The sequence below is a fragment of the Paramormyrops kingsleyae genome, chromosome 5 (genome assembly GCF_048594095.1).
Source record: "Paramormyrops kingsleyae isolate MSU_618 chromosome 5, PKINGS_0.4, whole genome shotgun sequence".
NCBI lineage: Eukaryota > Metazoa > Chordata > Actinopteri > Osteoglossiformes > Mormyridae > Paramormyrops > Paramormyrops kingsleyae.
In genome coordinates this window covers 1,359,537-1,384,677 of record NC_132801.1, presented here as the reverse complement: position 1 = coordinate 1,384,677, position 25,141 = coordinate 1,359,537, and the positions used below count along the sequence as shown (strand labels likewise).

At 44.0% G+C, this 25,141-nt stretch overlaps 1 protein-coding gene across 2 annotated transcripts; it reads left to right on the top strand.

The window, feature by feature from the left end:
* Positions 1-2,710: 2,710 nt before the first annotated feature.
* Positions 2,711-15,817, top strand: LOC140590814 (uncharacterized). 2 transcript variants are annotated; one of them, XM_072711814.1, is made up of 7 exons: positions 2,711-2,817; positions 2,991-3,296; positions 7,459-7,785; positions 12,839-13,003; positions 14,272-14,370; positions 14,860-14,912; positions 15,018-15,817. In XM_072711814.1, the coding sequence occupies exons 1-7, from the start codon at positions 2,781-2,783 to the stop codon at positions 15,264-15,266; spliced, it is 1,236 nt and encodes a 411-aa protein (XP_072567915.1). In that variant the 5' UTR covers positions 2,711-2,780; the 3' UTR covers positions 15,267-15,817. The 2 variants fall into 2 exon arrangements, with proteins under 2 accessions (XP_072567915.1, XP_072567916.1); XM_072711815.1 differs by lacking the exons at positions 2,711-2,817; positions 2,991-3,296 and adding an exon at positions 6,558-7,335.
* Positions 15,818-25,141: the final 9,324 nt, after the last annotated feature.

Genomic DNA, 25,141 nt, shown 5'->3' with positions numbered 1-25,141 from the left:
TAACATGAGCAATTTCCTCCGGGATCAATAAAGTTTTTCTGATTCTGATTGGCTAGGGACACTGACATAGGCTAGGGACTCAGACATAGACTAGAGACACTGACATAGGCTAGGGACTCAGACATAGGCCAGGGACTCAGATATAGGCTAGGGACTCAGACATAGACTAGAGACACTGACACAGGGGAGGGACTCAGATATAGGCTAGGGACACTGACATAGGCTAGGGACTCAGACATAGGCTAGGGACACTGACATAGGTGAGAGACTCAGATATAAGCTATGGACACTGACATAGGCGAGGGACTGGATGGATGGATGGATGGGAGATTTTTTCAGTCACAGTGCAAGTCACACAGTGCAAGTCAAGACAGAATAAAAATTCACCCGTGTGTGTGACAAGACAGAGTCCAATCATACATGGTCTCAAGACCAGACTCGAGTACCACTACTCTGTCTCTAGGGTTGAGAACCTAACGTGTGTGTGTGTGTGTGTGTAGTGGGGGTGTTTTGGTGTTCGGGGGGGCTTTGCAGGTTTCTTCCAAATACTCTGCTTTCCTCCTGTTGCCCAAATACAGATGAGTGTGTGTACCTTGTGACGGACTGTCATTTCATCCACGGCGCCCCTTGTTTCCTGGGCTAAGCTCCAGGCTGGGTGTGAACCCACACTGGACAGGAACGTTGGCTAATGACTGATTGATGGAAACCCCCATGTGATGAAGAATTAGGGTAAGTTTTATACAGCATGAAAAGGTAGAAAAGAAGTCAGTCATTGTCATTTGATTGGGCTACTTGAAATGCTTGTTCTATCGATTTTTGGGCCTTGCTGTGAATTCTAATGTACAGATAACACATATACAGTGGAAGGATTCTACGGTCTGTGATGAAGGATCATACACAGTATAATTATTTGTAGACACGGGGCAGTCAAACACAAGATAGGCCTACTAATAAAGCAGATTCTGGAGAGATGGAAAAGTATGTACCTGTAGTAGTTACCATGGGGACCATTGCGGGGTAAGGTGCCCTAAACATCCCATACTCAGCTGGCTGCTTGCTAATTTCAGGGCCGGCCCGTGGCATCGGCAATATAGGCAAATGCTAAGGGCGCCATCCATCCAGGGGGGGCCACAAACGGAGGAAGAAAAAAATTTAAACTATTCTTAAAACTAGTAGGTATTAATGTGTCTTAATATGAAAAGAACAAGCCCACATGAATTTTCCTGCTTAGCAAAGCCTATTAAGAAGTAGTAGTAACAGGGTCGGTCGATCTTATAGGTGACATAGGCGGCCGCCTAGGGCGCCAACTTCTTAGGGGATGCCGACTTGCCAGCCAACTTCCCTGTGCCTGGGACGGAGGGCGCCGGCGCTGACGCTCGCCTAGGGCACCTCATCGGCTAGGACCGTTACTGGCTAATTTGGTTAATGTAAATTGCTTTTATTTTTCCTTAGTAATTGGGATTGTTTTTCTGTGTCTTTGCTTTGTGTTCCTGTTTTGGTTTACCTTGCTCATGTCCTGTTTAATGAAGTTCTGCTTGTACTTTTACTCCTAGTCTCTCCTAGTATTGTAAACCCTCAGTGTTTGTTAAAGTTTCCTAGTTCCAGTGCATATTAGTTAAAATTTACTCCACCTGTTGCTTGTTGTCCCGTGCTTTTACTGACTGGTTGTTTTTGGTTATGGTCCACACCTGCCCTGATTGCCCCCAAAAGTATTTTGTTTTTTATTAAAGTCCATTTTTGAGCCACTTCCTGGATTATCTCTCTTTTCCCTTCTTCATCATGCCCCACTGTGACAGTGTCCATTATTATTCAGATATTGATTTAAGAATATGTTTTGTGCAGCACATTAAGTACCGGTGTTTGATTTTTGTTTTTCATCCTTCTTTTGTCCCGTCAGTGCAGTTACAGGGTGTACTAACTCTGGTGGTAATTTGTGAATTGAATTAGTATGCACCTGCACCTACACATGCCCACAGCAGAAGTTTTTGTTTAAACACACTAGCTCTGGGACAGAGTGCAACCCCAAGTATTTTCATGTAGGTTTGGACTAATGTTTGTCTGATGGTTTGTGTGGAGTAAGTTCACTAGTAAAACATTTTATTTTATTTTATTTAGAGCCTCCTTTACCCCCTTCCTTAGTGTGGAGAATTATCCATATTACACTGCTGAACTACCAAACATCATTGTTAATATCTTATATATAGTTCTTTGGGCATTATAAAAGCAGAACCTGATCTGGCTGTGTTGGGTTAATCCAATGGTCCTTCTATAGAAGGTCAATCTAGGATGCGAATTCTTGATTGGCCAAGGTGAGACTGGCCAATGCAGAGTGACGGAACCCAACCCCAATTAGGCACTTCAACCAGACAAATAATAAAAAAAGGCATGCAACATGATTGAAAATGATACATGCGAACATAAATTAGTAAAAAAAAATCACACATACCAGAAAAATCAAGCAAGAACTTGATCTTTGTTTTGGGGATTAATACTTGATCTGGGGTGGAGATCTGACAAAGACACGTAACAACACATAAATGCATCAGACAAGCATTGCATTGCGAAGTTATATTTCCAGTCTGATTTACAGTGTTTGTCATTTTCTTGTATGTTTACACATTAGCTATGTGACACACACCAACGCTCTGCTGCACTGCATCTCCGGAAGATGATCAAGTGGGTGGGGCCACTGTTCTTTATGTGCTGATTGTAAAATCACTGCGGGAGAATTATAAGCAACTAGAAGTGACTGGAATAAGTAAGAGCTTCAGGTTAAGGTGATGAACCTTCTAATTGCCATGTTTTGTCTGCTGCCAGGTAAGTTCTGCCTGACGTTCCATTCTGTATGGTCATCCTTACACTTCAACAAGCCTGATTGTGACTGACATTCAGCCAGTGGTCAGTGTCTCTGCGTATGCCAGTGGAGTTGCCGTAATATTCGTAGCAAAAGTGCTTTCAATAAATACTCCTTCCTCTCTTATAATTAATAGCTTGGTGTTTCATGGAGTCCATCAATGTGACAGGACATGTGGGAGGAGCAGTCAGCATCAGCTGTAAATACTCAAGCAAACACAAAGACGAAGATAAATACCTCTGCAAGATGGACCCTCTTGCTTGTGTGAATATGACCAGGGAAAAGAATGTCTGGGTGAGGCAAGAAAGATTTGCTTTCTATGACAACACCTTTGAACAGCTGTTCCATGTGTTTATTACTGAACTGAAACTGGAGGATGCTGGGAAATTCCAGTGTGGAGCACAAGAGTCTGAAACAGAATTTCTCCTGGAGGTTATTAATGGTAAGAGCTGAAATTTCTGCTTCTGCCTGATATGTAGCTCTCAGCCCATCCAGATCACTAACACTTAGCCTTTGACTGTATGGTGGACTGTGGCAATTAGGTAAAGGTAACTTAGCATTTATAATTATGTCTAATTTGGCCTACAGAGAAGTAGATCTGTGCACCAAACAGGTCATGAGAAATTTTAAATGCACAGAAGTGTTATCAGATATTCCGGGCGGGGGTTATGATGTGTATAAAATGCCACACTTGAATAAATGGGCAGGAAACAGATGTGTGGGTTAATTTTAGGCTTGGAATCTAATCTATATAACAGGTCCTTATGCTTCTATTACTGGTGGTTTACTGTGACATACACTCACAACAACAACAACAAATTTATTTTTGTATAGCGCATTATCACAACATTACATTGTCCCAAAGCGCTTTACAGCATCCCCACCCAAAGCCCCCAGTGAGTAAGCCATAGGCGACAGTGGCAAGGAAAAACTCCCCAGAAGGAAGAAACCTTGGGAGGGACCAGACTCAAAGGGGGAGCCCATCCTCCAGGGGCCGGCAGGGAGAGTCAAATACAGTTAAGTCTGAAACACAAACGGGGAGCAGGGGGGAGATGACATGCCGGTGCCACCACTCCCTCCAATCGCCAGGCAGCCAGAAGGCAGGGAGCGGGTCATACAAGGAAGATGACACAGGCAGAACGGCGAGCTGGATCCACGGACGTCATTGGTAGTGGCGACGTCACATGTTGCAGGGTGTGCTGGACATTTTGATAGATTGAGGGCTCCAGGCAGCACCCCCCAGGAGAAGGTGGTGGAAATAAATGCAATTAGTCAAAGTAAGGGAGACTATAGGCAGTGCTCAAAGTTAGATGAGTGCAATATGAAGTGCAATGCTCCGGCAGATATGGCTATGGCAGCATAAGTAGGAGGGAGAGGCAGGTGGGAATGCAGGCATGGGGAGTCCCTGAAATGTCAGCACTCACCTAAAGGATTATTAGGAACACCTGTTCAATTTCTCATTAATGCAATTATCTAATCAACCAATCACATGGCAGTTGCTTCAATGCATTTAGGGGTGTGGTCCTGGTCAAGACAATCTCCTGAACTCCAAACTGAATGTCAGAATGGGAAAGAAAGGTTATTTTAGCAATTTTGAGCGTGGCATGGTTGTTGGTGCCAGACGGGTCGGTCTGAGTATTTCACAATCTGCTCAGTTACTGGGATTTTCACGCACAACCATTTCTAGGGTTTACAAAGAATGGTGTGCAAAGGGAAAAACATCCAGTATGCGGCAGTCCTGTGGGCGAAAATGCCTCGTTGATGCTAGAGGTCAGAGGAGAATGGGCCGACTGATTCAAGCTGATAGAAGAGCAACTTTGACTGAAATAACCACTCGTTACAACCGAGGTATGCAGCAAAGCATTTGTGAAGCCACAACACGCACAACCTTGAGGCGGATGGGCTACAACAGCAGTAGACCTCACCGGGTACCACTCATCTCCACTACAAATAGGAAAAAGAGGCTACAATTTGCACGAGCTCACCAAAATTGGACAGTTGAAGACTGGAAAAAAGTTGCCTGGTGTGATGAGTCTCCATTTCTGTTGAGACATTCAAATGGTAGAGTCAGAATTTGGCGTAAACAGAATGAGAACATGGATCCATCATGCCTTGTTACCACTCTGCAGGCTGGTGGTGGTGGTGTAATGGTGTGGGGGATGTTTTCTTGGCACACTTTAGGCCCTTTAGTGCCAATTGGGCATCGTTTAAATGCCACGGCCTACCTGAGCATTGTTTCTGACCATGTCCATCCCATTATGACCACCATGTACCCATCCTCTGATGGCTACTTCCAGCAGGATAATGCACCATGTCACAAAGCTCGAATCATTTCAAATTGGTTTCTTGAACATGACAATGAGTTCACTGTACTGCAATGGCCCCCACAGTCACCAGATCTCAACCCAATAGAGCATCTTTGGGATGTGGTGGAACGGGAGCTTCGTGCCCTGGATGTGCATCCCACAAATCTCCATCAACTGCAAGATGCTATCCTATCAATATGGGCCAACATTTCTAAAGAATGCTTTCAGCACCTTGTTGAATCAATGCCACGTAGAATTAAGGCAGTTCTGAAGGCGAAAGGGGGTCAAACACCGTATTAGTATGGTGTTCCTAATAATCCTTTAGGTGAGTGTACTTTGAGACTAAGGGTGTACTCACACATGGCCGCCATTCCCACGCTGGTCTGCACTCACATTGCACTTTACCATCCTGGCTCTGCACGCTTTCATCATCACCATGCAACCTTTTCTTGTTGAAGAAAACAAAGGTAGGAAAGTGCTGTCACACAGCAGAATGGAATTCATGATTCATTTCCTTATTTTGTAGCGAAATCATTTTGGGCACGATGACACACATGGATTTCTCAAATTTACACCGCAATGATTTTTCTTTATTCGTGCTGCACATTTTACCAAATATGTCAGAATCTGTGCAGACTAGTCTTGCACTGTCAGGTTCAGCATCTGTCTGTCCAAGTCTTTTGTGTCTTCTCCCCGTTTGGCCAGCAGGTGTCGCTGGCCATCCTGTCCTCCCCATTGTCTGCTCCCCTTATGGCTGCATAGCTCAATGAGCTAAGCATGCGGCTACCTATAATCTCTTTAGTCATGCCGCTTTTGTATTTGTTCCCTAGTGTTTCAGTTGTCGGTTTGTAGTTCCTGTGAGTTTGTGGTTTGTTTTCTGTTTTGGTTTCTGCTTTGTGCCTTGACGTGTTCTACCTGTCTTTGTTATTCCCCAGTGTTAGATTCTGTTTCCTTGTTTCTCTGTCAGTTTCTTAGGTTCCCTGTTTGATCTCCCAGTTCCTTGAGTTAATTATTAGTTTCACCTGTTGCCTGTTCTTGTGCCAGTCCTTGTTCAACCTGATTGCTCATTGTCCTGCACTCTCCCTGATTGGTTAATTGTTTCATGTCTCCCTCCTCCCATGTTGTTACCCAGTTTAGTTGTGTATTTAGGTTACTACCTTGGTTCAGTTCCTTGTGGGTCACTGTATATGTGCATTTTGGTAGGTGTGTCTCAGAATGTTAGAAGTTCCCCTGTATTGTTTAATTTTTGTGTTTTGTTCCCCGCCTGCCTGCTCCTTGTTGCCCTGACCTTTTTGTAGTTTCTGTTTTTCCTATTTTGCTTTTTGACCCCTCGTGGTCTGTTTTTTTTTTTTATTAGTTTTTTTTTTCTTTTTTAAATGTTTCCTACTGTTTTTTTGTTTCTGTTAATAAACCCCTGTTGTGTTCCTGGACCTGCCAGAGGATCGTCCACCTTCTTTCCTGCCTGCACCATGCCCCGCCCCCATGATAGGAATTCTGGAGTTTGTGACATGCACAGGACACTGCTGTGATATCGCATTTTAACAAGCTGTTCATTATTGCATTTCTTTAGTATCGGAGTCCTGACATTTTAGCATACTTTATCAGAATGTCAAAATAAACAATTTTTAACAGTGGTAACGTGTCCGAATCGCAACAGTAATATCTCAGTACTTGCCAGCTTAGTGTCAACACAGCTGACTCTAACACCGAGATGCTACAGAAGGGCCTGATTATCTGTATCAGGTGTGTTAAATTAGGGCAGCAGCTAAGCTCTGCACACTAGTCAAATGAACTGGACTTTGGAGTCAAACGTGCTCGGGCATGGTTAGTGTGAGTACACCCTTTAGATGCTGGAGAGAGTCCACTCAGCTGCTTTGCCATTCGCAGTGCAGCCACATGGTGTCACTGTATCAATAAGTCCAGCATGCGGCAGTGAATCACAGTGCGGAGGGCAGGGAAAGAGAGAGAGAAAGGAAGAGGATAAACCTGCAGTTTGTCAGACGTCATCTGCAGGCCATCAATAGGAGAGGTGCTGTGAGAAGCGGCTGAGAGTAATTAATCAGAAGGAAGTAAGACAGAGGCAGAGAGTGAGACACATTTACCGCGGGACGGGGGGTAACTGGGGGCCGCAGATCAGCATGAGGTACCTGCTTGCCGTCGTCTGCCTCCTGCGAGGTGAGTGCTGAGTGTGTGACCCTCAGTGTGAACAAAGCGACGCTCTGCACCGCTGTGCTGCCTCTGAAAGCCGCTTTATTCCAGTTTGTATTAAATACTAAACTCCTCTCCTTTGATTGACAGCTTGGCGTGATGCAAACTCCACTGAGGTGACAGGATATGAGGGAGGTGGAGTCAGCATCAGGTGTAACTACTCACAAAAATATAAGGACAACAGTAAATACCTGTGTAAAGGTGGCCGCATGTCATGTGAGGATCTCATTAAAACTGAGAAAAATAATGAGTGGGTGACAGAGGGGAGATTTTCACTGTATGACGACCCTGCAGTGGGATTCTTCACCGTGAACATCACTGGGTTACAGCTAACGGATACTGGGACATACCAGTGTGCAATAGATAAAAGCTTGTGGCGTGATACATACACTGAAGTTTCTCTGAATGTTCTGAAAGGTAAGAGTCTGAAACAGGAATTCCTGTGAGTTTTTCTGCATAACCTCCCTCTCTGCTGGTCTAATCATATATTACAGATAATGTTATAGATAATTTTTTTGTACATATTTTGAACCATTACCTTAGTCTAACCCTATTTGTGATACAGAGCAAGAAACACATTTAAAACACACACACACACACATTTAAAATGTACAAAAAAATATTATTTGGCTGTCTTTTGTTGCATGAAGACTAAACATTCGACATTACATTCATATTATTGTTTGTTTTTACCCTTAAAAACTTTTTATTACTGAAAAATGTGTCTACAAACATTACTGTGCAAAAGTCTCAGGGAGTGAAGGAAGAGTATGTTAAAATGATATTCATGATGGTGTAAATTATATTATGTCTGTCAGTGTGTGTCAGCTTAGCCATTGCAAAACTAAAGTCACCCCTGTATATGCAGCAACCATCACCAATATCTATTTGTTGATTTGACCACTAGCATGCCATGTTTGTCTAAGCGATACTTCATCTAATTATTTAACTAATTAAGGTAATTAAGTGAGTTGATGAAATTTAACAAATTTGTGTAAGTTTTGGAACTGAAGCGGTGTTCTTTCATTTGTACATATTCTTATGTTACGTTTTGAGCGAAAAATCCAGGTAAATAGCTTTAAACATGTTCCTCAGCTGCCTGAGACTTTCGCACAGCCCTGTGTGTTCTGACATGTAGAAAAACAAATAGTACTAACGCTTCATTTGTGCTGGACGCAGAAAGAGCTTCTGCCCTACAGTTGCAGCAGCCATCAGTCCATGATCTCCTCAGCTTACCTCATAGCTGTTCTCTCTGCTCCTTTTGCACGTCTGATTCTCTCATTGGCACCTTCAAGCTACATTACATCAGTCTCATTCACTTTCAGCTTTTGCCCTCTTGTCAGTTCATATATTTACGTTTATTTACATTGTGTTTTATGAATATAATTCTATTTACTGTATTTTTGTCTGTATGAAAACTCCATGTGCATGTTTGTGTTGTCAAATGAACTTTGATTCTGAGTCTATTAGATGAATATTTTTGCAGTTGCCAATTATTGCAGAATATTAGAAATGTATTACAGGACCTTCAGATGATCATGATCATGATCATGAGTCACCATTTTCCATGACTAGTTTCATGTCACAGCTCTACATCAGGCACGTGATACTGACATGCAGTGTTCAGACTCCAAACTGTTTCCTGAACACTATTGCACAGAGAGCAGCTGCTTAACTGAACAAATCAGAATGAAAGGGCATGTTTTGGTTGTTTTAGTCGCATCTTCCGTTAGCTTGTGAGAGCATCAGGAAACTTTGACAGGCCTCTAGTTATGTGACAATGGTGGGGTCACTTCTATACGTTTCTGCTGAATTTCTGTAGTCTCTGTGAGGTTCCAAAGCTGACATAGCAGGCAAGGCTGTGATGTTCACAAAAATCTTGAAGACAAACAGGTGCATTAGAATTTTGGACTGAATGATCTCAGCATGCTTTCGTTTCTGCAGAAGCACATGGTTTATGCAGGGGGTGGCTGCTCAGCTTCTAGCTGTGGCTTCACCCCTCCTCAGCTTGTAGCTGTGGCCTCGCCCTCCTCCGCTTGTAGCTGTGGCCTCACACTTCCTCAGCTTCTAGCTGTGGCTTCACCCCTCCTCAGCTTGTAGCTGTGGCCTCGCCCTCCTCCGCTTGTAGCTGTGGCCTCACACTTCCTCAGCTTGTAGCTGTGGCCTCGCCCCTCCTCCGCTTGTAGCTGTGGCCTCACACCTCCTCAGCATGTAGCTGTGGCTTCACACCTCCTCAGCTTGTAGCTGTGGCCTCACACCTCCTCAGCTTGTAGCTGTGGCCTCACACCTCCTCAGATTGTAGCTGTGGCTTCACCCCTCCTCAGCTTGTAGCTGTGGCCTCGCCCCTCCTCCGCTTGTAGCTGTGGCTTCGCCCCTCCTCAGCTTGTAGCTGTGGCCTCGCCCCTCCTCAGCTTGTAGCTGTGGCCTCGCCCCTCCTCAGCTTGTAGCTGTGGCTTCACACCTCCTCAGCTTGTAGCTGTGGCCTCACACCTCCTCAGCTTGTAGCTGTGGCTTCACCCCTCCTCAGCTTGTAGCTGTGGCCTCTCCCCTCCTCCGCTTGTAGCTGTGGCTTCACCCCTCCTCCGCTTGTAGCTGTGGCCTCGCCCCTCCTCAGCTTGTAGCTGTGGCCTCACCCCTCCTGGCCTCAGGTTCTGCTCTGGTGCTGCTCCATGTCCCCGGAGTTTCCACGCTCTCTTCTGGGTACTCTGGCTTCCTCCTGTGGTCCAAAAGTACTCAGTTTAGGCCGGATGGTGTCCCTAAAACAATAAGCTGATAACGACAAAGCAAAGGAGGTCAATCATTCAGGGCTGGTTAAAGCACAGGCCGTCCCCGGGTTAAGAACGACTTACTTACGTACACCTCATACTTATGAACAAACTGCCATAGAGTCTATTATATTAAAAATTTGGGTTAAATATATGGTTTGTGATAATAAACCCACACGCTACTTTGTGACGCTCATGGAAACATTGTGCTTCAGCAGTCTGTTGGCTCAAGGTACAGTACCGTACCAGATGTAGATGCTCTAATTATTACTATGTACTATATTTTACGGAAATTAGAAACTGTAAACTGGACAGAGTTAAATAGCAAAACAGTAGAAGAGGCATGGGAATTTTTCAAAAGCACATTGTTGCAAGTGCAAGAGGACTTCATACCTGTTTCCAGCAAAACTAAATCTAGGAAACGACAACCAAGGTGGTTTACTAAGGAAATTAAGAATAAAGTCAGGAGGAAAAGGGCTCTGTTCCAAAAATGGAAAATAACTAATGATTTCAAAATTAAGCAGGAGTATCTAAGTCTACAGGCAGAGTTAAAAAATTACATTAGGCTATCCAAGAGGGATGTAGAAAGAAAAATTGCATTGGAGGCTAAGCATGACAGTAAAGGTTTCTTCCAATATTTTAACTCCAAGAGAGCACTAAAAGCTGAAATCACTAATTTGCAGGATAGTAAGGGACTTATAATTGATAATGAAATTGATATGGTAAATGAGTTTAATGATTATTTTTCAAGGGTGTTCACAATAGAGAACACAAGTAGCTTACCACCAATTAATACGAATACAGCATCGTCTATGACCAATATATGTATAACTGAGGTTGATGTGATACTAAGCCTAGCTAAACTCAAAATAAATAAATCGCAGGGGCCTGATGGCATCTTACCTATAGTTTTAAAAGAGATGAGGGATATTATTAGCCAACCTTTAACTTTAATATTCCAGAAATCGTTATCTGCGGGTGTGGTACCATCAGATTGGAAGCATGCTAATATAACACCCATATTCAAAAAAGGGGATAGAAGTAATCCAGCAAACTATAGGCCAATCAGTTTAACTAGCATTACTGGAAAAATAATGGAAGCTATAATTCAAGTGAAAATGGTAGATTACATAGATGCAAATAACATTATAAAGGATAGCCAACATGGATTTAGGAGAGGTAGATCCTGCTTAACGAATCTACTTGAGTTCTTTGAGGAAGCTACAAGTGAAATTCATCACAAAAAGGTCTATGATGTGATTTACTTAGATTTCCAGAAGGCCTTTGATGTTGTCCCCCACAAACGGCTCTTGTTAAAGCTTAAAGCTGCAGGGATTTTAGGAACTGTGGCAGCTTGGATCAAAAACTGGCTTACTGACAGGAAGCAGCGAGTAGTTATTAGAGGCACAATGTCACAGCGGGCCTCCGTTCATAGTGGGATACCGCAGGGTTCAATTTTAGGACCTCTATTGTTCCTAATTTACATTAATGATATTGACACAAATACATACAGTAAACTGGTTAAATTTGCAGACGACACCAAGGTGGGCGGGGTAGCAGATACTAATCTAGCAGCAGAGAGGCTTCAACGGGATCTGGATTTAATTAGCGAATGGGCTGATACTTGGCAGATGAAATTTAACACAGATAAATGCAAGGTAATCCATGCAGGGAGCAGAAATATAAAGTACAGATATTTTATGGGTTCCACTGAAATAAAGGTAGCTGATTACGAGAAAGATCTCGGTATGTATGTTGATGCTTCCATGTCCCCCTCTCGCCAGTGTGGGGAAGCAATAAAAAAGGCGAACAGAATGTTGGGTTATATCTCTAGATGTGTGGAGTTTAAGTCAAGGGAGGTGATGTTACACTTATATAATTCCTTGGTAAGACCCCACCTAGAATACTGTGTGCAGGTTTGGTCACCATACCTCAAGAAGGACATTGCTGCCTTAGAAAAGGTGCAACGAAGAGCTACGAGAATGATTCCTGGTCTTAGAGGAATGTCTTATGAGGAGAGGTTAGCGGAACTGAATCTGTTTAGCCTTGAGCAAAGGAGACTAAGGGGGGATATGATTCAGGTCTATAAGATTCTAACGGGTCTGGATGCTGTTCAGCCAAATGACTATTTCAATATTAGTCTAAATACTAGAACTCGTGGCCATAAGTGGAAATTAGCGGGAGAACATTTTAAAACAAATTTGAGGAAGCACTTCTTTACACAGCGTGTAGTCAGAGTATGGAATAGTCTTCCTGCTAGTGTAGTGGAAGCTAAAACCCTGGGTTCCTTTAAATCAGAGCTAGATAAGATTTTAACAACTCTGAGCTATTAGTTAAGTTCTCCCCAAACGAGCTTGATGGGCCGAATGGCCTCCTCTCGTTTGTAAATTTCTTATGTTCTTATGTTCTTACTGTTATTCTTACTATGTACTGTACTATTATTGTTCTGACTTACATACAAATTTAACTTAAGGATCGGATCTTGTTCGTAACCTGGGGCTGCCTACACTAATTCTCCAGGCTCACATTTACCCCATCAGCTAATTTCATGGCTCGGCACTGGTTACACTGGGGAACCAGCTTTGATGTGCTGTCAGCTGTTTTCATTCAGAAAACTAGAGCACTGCAGGCAAACCCCTTTAGTTGTGCTGCTGCACATTTTGTCTTGATATCTGACTTTTTCTGTCTTCCATTTGAATGACCAGACTCCACAAACACCACAAAGCCAACAGGAACAGCAACAACAGCAATAAAAGGAACAGCAACAGACACAACAATTCAACCAACGGTAATATCAACTACACCGGTGATTTCGGTGGCTGCATCAGTAAAGCCTTCTGGAACCACACCCCGAAGGACCACATCACCAGGTAAGCAGATTAACCGTCATTATTACAGACTGTTTCCGACTTATGACTGGGTTCCGCTCTAACATGACAGGCCGTATGTCAAAATGGACATATGCCAGTATGGGATAATAATCACACAGACATTTAGGTGCCAGTATGAGACTGGGAGATGCGTGTGACGCTGGGATGGTCACGCTGCCATTCGCTGCTGTACTTCCCCACAGCTACTGTCGTACAGTGCACAGTGCATACTGGGTTGCGTAGCGTCACCAGGTGTATGGCTGCGTGAAATTCATTTTTATATACATTTGTTTAATTTTAAAAAAGCATTGTAAGTCATGTAGGTTGGGGACAGTCTGTATTTGGTGCTATCAAGTTGGTGTCGACTCCTGGTGACCATACAGACGGTCGGTCTCCAGAATGTCCGGTCTTCTTTGGGGGTCTGCAGGCTCCCTATTGGCATGTTCATTGGTGTGATAACTGATAACCCATAAACATACCTGATTACATTTATAGGTACCGTTTAAAAAGCACTGTAGCACTCAAATGACATCATGCTAAAATTTTTACATGGCTTAATTAAAAATGATTAAGGTAGCAGAACATGGTTTTAACAAACTTCTACTGCACAAATTAGGCTGAGAATCAGGTGGTGTCGCCCATATATATGTATGTAAGGTTCTCATGTGCTGAATCCATGCCTTGAAGAATTTAACACTTGCCCTTCCTGTTTGCGATTCCGCCTAAAGCCTTCTGCCTGATTACCGTGCCTGCTGGGTTTTCACCATTTCCTGTGTTCAGACCACATGTACGGCTTGTGCTTTTGCACCTTTGCCAATCTTTCTTTCGTTTAAGACCCTCGCCGGCTTTTGAGCTGTTCTGTAGACATCAGGGGGTCATACGAGGTACTAGGTAGGTGGACCTGATAGAGTCCACTGAGAATATGATCCACACCATGACTCAGGTGCAGCACTATAAAGAGTTGGACCCTGTGTCTAGCTTGTATACACTTTGGGATGGAGTTTGACTTCATATCTGACCTTTCACCTTTCCAGGGGAGCCCCTACATGAAGAATCTGAATGTCGTTTTCCTAAATTTCTAAATTATAAAATATTATTCTGTCACATTTGACTTCATCTCTAAATGTAGCCAATAATAAACTAGTTCTGTATCTTACCATCACTCATAGAGAAAAGGGCAATGTCATACATGACCTGCTAAAACTCTACACTGTTACAGTGTATCGAGTTCTGTGAGAGTTAGAAGGTCCATATTTCCTGTCTTTCAGAAACGCTGCTGCCCATAACTGTGGGGCTGACTGTGGTTCTGCTGCTGCTTGGACTCACTCTGCTGATCTTCTACAGACAGAGGAGAAAGAAACCAGCAGGTGGCTGTTAGACACTCTCACCGAACACAGGCTGGAAACACAAACCTTTAGTGCGTCTGTGACACACACACCCATGCACATGCACACGTCTGCATAATCAGCCATCAACATGCTTCAAACAGCACGCTGCATGTTTTAAACCATCAGTGATACACGCTAGGCTCTCTGTATTCTTATACAGGAAGTATGTTACCGAACTTTATTTCGATTCCCCATTTACTTACTCTCCCATGTATAGGTAATATATGAAAAATATTATATTCTATTGTAGGTTCTGTCTGGTAATAAACTGCAGTGTTATTATCCAAAAATGCAAAGCCCAGAGATATTCATATCCTGGCTAAACTGAAAACACTACAGAACTGGTGTTTTTTCTCTCTAAAGTAAAAAATGACATAAGACTCTTCTCTCTAAACAACCTTGTAATCTGAGCTGAAATGTAAAAGCTTGTGGTGTTTCTGAGCTCTGGTCTTGGTGTTTGTTCCACAGCATCTAAACCCCTCCCTGACCGGACAGATACTGACACCAGACACCCAGACACAGTCAGTATTCCTCATGTATACAATCCTCACTCTGAATGATACTGTTACCGATGGCCCATGTCTTGTAAGTCGAGTAAAGTGTGTTTTTTATACTCTGTCTTACAGATCCAGTGTAGCTCTGAATATGAGGAAATAAAAGACCAAATTGCTGTGGTTCCTTCCCTCTACTGCACAGTGGACTTCCCTGAAAGTGCTTCTCCCATGACTGTCTACTCCACTGTAAGCCCCCCCAAAGCCTCATGTTCAGATTCTATCAGCTATTCCACTGTCATCTTCACTGAGAATCCAGCCTGTACAAACGATTCAGCCATAAACTTCACGAAAGACTCTGAGTATGCCACCGTCAACCTCTAGGTCACACTGGACACTGGAAATAAATAATACTCAAAGAATATATCTGCAAGTTGTGTTTTCCCTAAAAATGGGAAACTGTAAGGGATTTCCAAGGAACCATCCTGTATGATGTATCTGTTCTGGGAAGACCTCAGCTCACCCTCCAACCTCTGACCCTAACTCTACCCTCATCTGAGACCTCCAACCTCTGACCCTAACCCTACCCTCATCTGTGACCTCCAACCTCTGATCCTAACTCTACCCTCATCTGTAATCCCTCAGCTGGTCACTTGCATATCCTGAAGCTTTTTTTGCACGTGTCTTTCTTTGAATAGCTTTTCTCTCTTAAATTCCCCCTGTGTTTGCAGTGAATGATATTACATTGTATTGTATTTGTTATATAGCTCCTTATATTGCTACATTGCTAACTTGCACTTGTCATGAAAGGGTCTGTGGTGGTGACCTCTGCCCCTTGCTGGGGACGTTCATTTTCACGTCGACCCAGTCTAGGGAAAAGTCAGCCTGGAGTCTCTCCCAGTAAGCATGGGGAATAAAGCAGAGGATGTTCTGGATGTCATGCCTGCATTTACTATATGTGCATCTGTAAAACTCTGCAAACACCAAAGCTGGTACCACGACCAGAATGAAACGTCTGGCTTTACAGTGGAATGACTGACACAAATGAGAATAATACCTCAAAGAGCACATGTTATATTAGCAATATGAAAGGTCATTTTTTTGGGAGAAGGTCTTAGAAAAAAGCAGATAACTTCTGCTTTTTGCAACGGGTATAAATAGTTTTGCTAAACGCATGCGCAGGTTCTGTCACACGTAAGTGCTGAGTGTCCTCACCCAGAGAGAAAATGCAAATAGAATATTCAAATAAAAGATTTGCTACAGGTGTGAAATAAGGGCGACATTCTTCCCTTCTGGGTGGCATGTTGTTCTGCAAACCTTCTACAACAGGGTTCCCCACTTCAAGCTCTGGCGGGCCAGAACTCAAACCAGTTTGCAGATTTTTCTGCTGAAGTACAAAACTCGCTGATTAGCTGGTTAACATGTGTTTGGACCCCCATGGCTATGAACCTACAGCAGCCATGGACCTGGGGGTTAGGGGCACTGCACATGGGCCTCTGGAAATGTGAGAGTTCTGCTGAGGCCAGGCTGGAAGCGGCGACCCTCTGATCACAGAGCCTTAGCCTGTGGATTGATAGGTGCCCCCCACCCACTTTCACACATATTGAGTTAAATTACCGAATCCAGGTACAGCCGCTAAAGCAATTCACTATGTACATTAGATATAATATAATTTCAAGATGGAATACAAGCCTCTAAAGGTAGGGAAGAATTTTCAACTAAGAGACAGTAGCTCGCTGTGACCAAAATATTCCTGTGGTTCCCTTTGTGAGTTTGTCCTTCCCCTAAGACACCAGAGAGCAGAAGAGACAGATTCTCTTTAAAATGTATTTCCCAAAGTGCTTGCTAATGAACTGAATTGGCTTGTTTTAAGCTAATTGCTGTGAGATCAGGTGGGAAAAGGTCAATAATGAAATCAGCTCAGAGAATGGAGTGTTGATTTCTTTGTGGAAAGCATGAATGAACTTTTACAAAGTATAATATCAGAGGGATGGAAACACAATGGAACAGCAGCAGGAACGGCATCACTGACACAGGTGTGAAACACAACCGATAACATCCATGCGGCGTGGTGTAACAGAACAGAACAGAACAGCAGGAACAGCATCACTGACACAGGTGTGAAACACAACCGATAACATCCATGCGGCGTGGTGTAACAGAACAGAACAGAACAGAACAGCAGCAGGAACGGCATCACTGACACAGGTGTGAAACACAACCGATAACATCCATGCGGCGTGGTGTAACAGAACAGAACAGAACAGCAGCAGGAACGGCATCACCAGTCAAGGGGTGACACAGGATCGATAACATCCATGCGGCGTGGTGTAACAAAACAGCAAACAAAAACCATAGAACACGGGGACTGGAGGGAGGAATCGGGGGGAGAGAGATAATTTGGTAACCTGGGAATCTAACAGACAAAGGACATAAATATATACTTTCAGTATATTACAGTGCTGCGAGACATCCAGAGAGCTGGGCGGCTCCATTGCATGGAGGTAACTGCTAATGTGCCAAAGGATCCGGGTTCAAGTCTGGGGTTGGCAGAACCAGTTCTTGGGGTCTCCATGTCTGTGACTGACAAGTTTTGTCCGATTTGAATCCTGTGCTCAGCACAATAGTCACACACTGTTGGGCCCTTAACCTCAAAAGTGCTGCAGGCATGTTGGATGGACGACCAACCCTGCGGTCAGGACCCCAGCTACACTCTCACCTGTGTGTGTGTCTTAAAGAAGGAGAGAAAGACGGTTTGTAAATCCTGAAGCATCCCGACACAAACACAGGCTCAGGCATATGGCTATAAATTAACAGCAGAGTAGATTACAGAGTTTTTGCTTATGGTGACACTCTCTTCATTTTTTGCTGCATCTGCATGCATTCCTGGGTAGTTGACCATGGAGTAGATTATCCTGTCTTCACCTTTTGGACATTTTTCAACAGTGGAGGAGATTCCAGGGTCCTGAGTTCTGTCCTTAATTTCTTCATATTCACACTGGAGAGCCTGGTATAAAGACCGATAGCTTATTTACACCAATTTCATTAAAATGTTTATGTGACTGGGGCGGGGTTAGGGTCAGGGTCACCGGCAAGGTAAGGGGGTGTGCAGCAGTGGGGACAATGAAGGGCCCCCATGTGGGATTCAAAGACTCATTTGCTCTATGTCAGCACAAAAGCCGTGAGCTGTTTCTCATCATCTGTGTGTCTGTGTGTGTGTGCAGTGCTGTAGTCTGCTGTGATATGCAGGACTATGCAGTATGCTAGTGATGGCCTGTATTTCTTAACCTCTCTAGATGATGCTATGGGCCCATACAAACCAAGAGCACCATCTAGTGGAATCAGAAACATTGCAGATGGTTCCTGAGGGGTCGTTTTGGCTACTCCTGTGCAAGGGTCTGCAGAGAAGAACTGCCCTCCACCAGACACAAGAAACAGCAGCCATGGAGAAAGTGACAGAGTTGGGGACTGTTCTCTGTACATCTATGGACAGAAAGTTCCATAGAACGCAATACAACTCTCAGAAACCTCTGTACTGGACCAAAGGTTCTAGAAGCTGGACTTTAATGACAACAGCACTGTTGAGGAGCCACTTCAGAGAGTAACAGTGGCAAGATGCAGCCCCAGCAGTCAGCCAGCTCCTCCCCCAGGAGGCCAAGAGGGAGAAGAGGGAGCAGGGGCACCGGAAGTGGAGCCACAAACGTCAACTGCTTGGAGGCTCTTTGATGAATGAGCAACAGGAGACACTGCAAGAAGGAATCCCTCAGCAGATGTTATACTGGAAGTAAGATCCTATATTGAAGAGCCCCTTTTCCAAAGATCCACAGGCCCCCTGAGTCCAAGGCTTCAGTCTGCCCATGGCAGGGAGACATCAGTCCCCTCTGAAACGATGTCTCCCAAACAGGGTAGATAATGACAGAGAGAAGCCTGATCAGCCCCTCTAAGCTGAGGCACTTAGTCTTTCTCAATGGCAAGAAAAGGTTACAATGTTACACTGTTAGAAAGTTGACATAGTTGTCAATTGATAAATGCAACTAAAACTGTTGGATGCTGCTGTTTTGCGAGTTGTAATTTATTTATTATTCTTTGTTATTTATGTTATTTGACTGTTATTGATAGATAAAAAAAAAAACACATTTTACACTTATAAAATAAAATATTCATTGCACGTTTGATGTTTTTACATTTAATCTTTTTATAACAAACATAATGTGAAATTATGGTATTAAGGAAATTATAACATTACACGTACATGTAGTCTCTTGAGATCCAGGGGAGAAAAAAATCATGTTGATTTAAAAATTTTGATTTGACAGGAAAAAGCCAGTTTTGTCAGCCGGGGATCGGACCGCCAGGGCCTCCCTTGGCCGCCACCCGATCCACAAAGCACCGAACCCCTGACATTCCCCCTGCGGGTGGTGGGCCCACCTGGGGACAGTCCTGTGTGCCTCTTTCGGGCTGTGCCCAGCCGGGCCCCACGGGCCAAGGCCCGGCCACCAGGTGCTCGCCAACGGGCCCCTCCCCCAGGCCTGGCTCCAGGGTGGGGCCCCGTGACCCTAGTCCGGGCGAGGGAAACGGGACTTTGTTATTATACTTTTTCATGGGTTCTTTTGGATTGCTCTTTGTCTGGCCCCTCCCCTGGGACCTTTTTACCTTGGGAGACCCTACCAGGGGCTATTGCCCCCGACAACATAGCCCCCAGGTTCACGGAGGCACGCAAACCCCTCCACCACGATAAGGTGGCAACCCAAGGAGGAGCAGGAAAGCGGCATCTACAGTTTTGCAGGCGCTTAACGTCGTGGCTAAGAAAGAACTGAGCCAAAAAGCAAAGCTCTCGATCAACTGGTCCATCTTCGTTCCAACCCTCACCTATGGTCATGAGCTATGGGTAATGACCGAAAGAATGAGATCGCGAATACAGGCGGCCGAAATGAGGTTTCTCCGCAGGGTGTCTGGGCTCTCCCTTAGGGATAGGGTGAGAAGTTCGGATATCCGGGAGGGCCTCAGAGTAGAACCGCTACTTCTTCACGTCGAAAGGAGCCAGTTGAGGTGGTTTGGACATCTGGTGTGGATGTCTCCTGGGCGGCTACCCAGAGAGGTTTTCCGTGCATGTCCTACAGGGAGGAGGCCCCGGGGCAGACCCAGGACTCACTGGAGGGATTATATCTCTCGGCTGGCCTGGGAACACCTCGGTGTCCCCCCCGAGGAGCTGGTGGAGGTAGCTGGGGAGAGGGCAGTCTGGGTGTCTCTCCTGAAGCTGCTACCCCCGCGACCCGAACCCCGGACAAGCGGCAGATGATGGATGGATGGATTTGACAGGAAGATGAGGTTGGCAAGGTCACATCTGCAAACATGTAACTTCTAACTGTCCTCTTTAAGAAACAGCAGGAATTTACAGAGTGGCATGTGCAGATTGAGAGATTTGAGCAAAAAATAATGTCCTCTACAGGGGACAGAGACGAATTAAATCATGGGTCGAAACGGTGCTGAATTTGGCTGAGGCAGAACTGGGAAAATGAAGAGCCATTTGGGAGCCAAAAGAGACGGCTCTTCTTGGTGAGCTGAGCCTAAAGATCTGACTCACTAAAAAGAGCCAGAATTCCCATCACTAGTACCACTACGAAGATCAAAAGGACAGAGGACGGTAAATATTCCCAAATGTTGGTCTTATTCAGCCCCAAATATCAAGGACACATCGGTCTTTGATGGTGCGGTCAGTCAGTCGATACATTCTGTACTACTTCTTATATGCCACCTCTGTTTTTACCTTTCTACCTGTCTCCTTGTTTTGAACCATAGCTAACTTAACTGTAGCATCTTGGAGCATTAGAGCCCTAAAAAAAGATCCAGTGTGACTGATTTTTTAACTAGGCACTGTGTTGCTCTAGCATCTTTGATGGAGACCCCTTTATTAAAGCAGGATGCAATGTGGCCTCTAAGGCTGCTTCTTCATCCTCAGCTTGCTTCTGCAGTCGTGGGGTGACCATACTTCTTAGGTCATCCTGTCAGATTATGATCCTTGACTCGGGGGGTGACGTTGATGGCGGGTTCTGTTATATTCTGTCTGTCTCAGTCTGGTTGATTCTTTTTGCCTAATTAACCATCAGAAAATGTTCCTTTTTCTCCTCGCATTTCAAGTCTCAGTCTCATATTAAATTGGGCTCAATAACACTTCAAAAACTACTGTCTGTGAACACAGTCCGTCGCTGCATCCACAAGTGCATCAAGTGGATCGAAGAATTAATTCTATTAATACTCCCCAAAATGTATGTTCTTTGTTAGAATAGTACAAATTGACCCCGCAAAAACACATCAGAAATGTCATTGATGTGATCCACAGAAACCATCTCCTGCAGCATTCAGAATCCCAGCATGGCACCCATAGGCACTGGAAACCGAGAAAAGGTAATCAGAACATTATAATTATCATCATTGACCTGTAGTTTCTATGTGTAACTTGTACAGGCAGAGCTGTTCCTGTAGCACAGGTTCTGATGAGAGTCCTCCATCCTTCTAAGAGGTGATGATCAGCCTTTCTGTTCCTCTAACTTATGTAGAGGGTGGATGACTATGACGTGACGTTCCAGCAGCCAGCTGCAGATACTGTTGTAAACCTACGCAAAGAATGATTGTATCTATGAAAACTTCACCACAAGCCCCCTAGATAATGATCAGATCTATGGAAACATGTTTTTTATGTAAGAGTTGAGGCCTGCTTCTTGTGGTGGTATTCCTGGCTCTGACTCTAATTGAATGAGTCATGGGTGGACGCAGGAGGGGTGACAGCCATGACGATAATGTACATGTACATACTTACACGGATGTGAACATGTGGCAGGGGATGCGTGTCCTGTGTTCAACAGCTCGCTATGTATTTAGTATCTCCTTCTCTGCCCTGAGCAGCTTCCTGTCACAGCAGCTCCTGTGACTTCTGCTGTCTTTTTGCTACTTTATGTGGGCTAACTTCACGTTTTTCTCAGTAACTTTTTACATACTTTTCTCCTGTTACCATAACATGGAATAGGAATGTTTTCTTATTGCTTTTTATTGCTCTTGCTAAACCTTTTTAATGAAGTATTCCTGAACATGTGAGGAGGGACTATCGCCTAGCGATGCCTTAGTCATCGAAACATTGTGGCGCAATGCATTACTCACGTGCTTGTTGTGATGTTGGTGTAAACAAACCTACTGCGCTGGCAGTTGTGTAAAACTACAGTACATACAGTTATGTACAGTAGGTGACACTAAAATGATACTAAGCAACTATGTTACTGGTGTGGTAGAAAAATTATAAATCAAGGACTTAGAATAAAAATCTGGACCTCTTAGGTTGGTGAGTAAAGAAAATCTCTTTTATTCCAGCAAGTTCAGCAAAGCGCTCCCATCACACTCTGGCGCTTGGTACCAAGTCACCCCCCCGCACACAGAGCAACCAGTAGATAAACCATAACTCCCAGGACTTCTAAGTCCTGATTGGTCATGAAACATCAACAAACTAAGCTGAAACGTATAACAAACACAATTCTCCCGCTCCATTGGTTCACCTTGATAGCAAGGTAAAGTCCACCCATTGTACGGAACTAACTGGAGACAGCCTCGGCTTCTAGACTCTACATGAGATATGTATATAGATATTAATTATATGACATTGAATCAGTGTTAATGTTTGGGTGTTCCATTGATTAATGATTAACACATTGACGTATTGTCTCTGAATCACTGAAAATACATGGTTAACATATGATTAGTATGATTAACATAAGTATGATTAACATGATGCGATCAATTGCATATAACATATTATATATTGACTACTACTATTCTATTAAGCTATAACTCTTTGTGCACCAGTTGGGGCGGCTTCGAGTCTCTTCCTGCAAGTGGTTTCTCCCCCCCTTTGCTCCACTGTCTGCCTCTCCAAGGTCCGAGCTTCTGCGGAGCCAACTGCAGGCAGCTATCACAAAGCGAGGTCACACAATATTCAAAACAATCTCTTCTGGCCTAAGGCCTAAGACATAACAGACCCAATATGCCTCCCCTCCCGGGCCTACTAATGTCCAATTTTACTTCCACACTCGTTTATGTATTTACTGTAGTGTACTGTTTATCGCTATTTAGGCTATAGCATGCAGCCCCGGTGTGTAGTGGGCTATAGCATGTAGCCCCGGTGTGTAGTGGGCTATAGCATGTAGCCCCGGTTTGTAGTGGGCTACACCATCTAGGTTTGTGTAAGTACACTCCATGATGTTCTCACAACGGCGAAATCGCCTAACGATTCATTTATCAGAACGTATCACTGTTGGTTAAGCGCCGCTTGACTGTACCATCTCTGCGGCCTCATGTGCATCACAGAAACCTGGCTGAGAGCCTAAACTCCGTGGCTGCAGTGGACAGTTTTAATATCGATCATCTGGACAGGAGCAGGAGAGAAAGCGCTCCTTCTTAAGGAGACGGGGGGTGGATTTGTGGCTTTTGTGAATGAGAAATGCTGCAGCCCAGGACACATAATGATAAAAGCCGTGGTTTGCGAGCCCATGTGCTTCTTCTAGTCGAGGGACTGCGGCTGTATTACGCTGTTGTTTCTGGTTTGGTTTGAAGTGAAGCCACTTTTTCTGAAGCCCTCAGAAAGACATACACACATTTAGAGCCATTGGCTGCCCGCCTGAATTCCATTATCGGGCCACTGGGTGGTTCCTTACACGTTAATGACTGAAAATAGCTGTTTCCTTCCTGTCTCCTTCCTTCCTCTTTTTGAAACGAGGTGCACCTTGAGTACAGTGAGGACCCCTTCTTTGGTCTCCTGTTGCCTGTCTCAGGGAGACAGCTCCTCTGTGCTTGAACCCGCTGCCCTCACCTCTCGATAAACTGCATAAATTATGTGGGAATGAAAGAGCCCTGTGTCCTTTGGTCATTTTAAAGGGCTGGGAATTACACTGTCCAATCACAAGAAAGAAAACAACTTGCGGACCTAGTTTCACAGTTCAGGATCATAGTGAGCAGGATGGCTTGTGGTGACTAAGTGCACAGAATCCTTTATAGTCAAACATAGAATTATAAACGGAGTTTTGTATTTAAGGTGATCGGTCCCTAGTGATCATGGCTGGATCATGGTGTGAGGGTCACGTACCTTGATTACCACAGATTCCAAGCTGTGTTCACCTCACTTCAAATGTATTACTTTCAGATCAGATACAAACAGACTCTCTTCTCTTTTTTATATCTTAAAAATAATTAAAAATAGAAGTTAAAAATATAGTTAAATAAAAATGTAATTAAATATTTAGATATAATTTACAATTCAGAGAAAATTTACAATTCATGTAAATATGATGAGGATTCTCGATGTAAAGATTTTCATCTTGGAATGCACTTGATACATTTTGTGGTGTTGGATACGTATCTGTCCTTAAGGAAATTCTGGTAGGTGGCATGTGGCTCAGTGTGATCGGAAGGTCGGGAGTGTGTGACCCCATGGTAACTGTGGGGCCCCTGAGCAGGGCCCTTGACCCCTAGCTGCTTCCAGGACTGACTGACTCTGCTTTCCCGAAAATGTATGTTGTTTAGGATAAGAGGGCCTAGTACATAAGCATATGTATGCATATATGATGTAAGACCTGCTGTCTTACTGCCATAAACACAATGAACTGACTGCCAGCAGGGGGCAGTATACACCAAGGGGCAATATACACCCTAACACATGCACACTATCTCTCTCTATGTATATATACACACACACACTGTTCAGTAAGCTGTTAGATAAGCTGCCATTAGAAAGTCGCTTGGCTAATTTTTACTTGTTCCCAGTGTTTCCTGCTTCACATTGTTCTTGTTTACTACAGTCTTAGAAATTTTGAGCCTGGAAGTTGCCTGCCGCTGAGTGTAATATACGTGTGTGTGTGTGTGTGTGTGTGTGTATATATATATATATATATATATATATATAAAGTGTTAGGGTTAAAAACAGCAGAGTACTTGTCAAACCCGAGAGCTCTCTGCCTTTGTGTTCTGAGTCTTTCTTCTAGACATACAATCCTGTGCTCTTGTCCCTCTGTTACTGGGACCAGAACCCACAAACATCTGTATAAGCAAATGTCTCCTCAGTTCCTAAATGATCTAATTCCCTTTTGGGTTCTAAAGCTGCCTTTTGCTGACCTCCCCTCTTCCCCTTTCTCACTCTGGCTGTCATCACACTCACAAACCTACCCACACGTTTTGCAGAAGTACTTGTGCTCAATATGTGGTGCAAAATAACAGGGCAC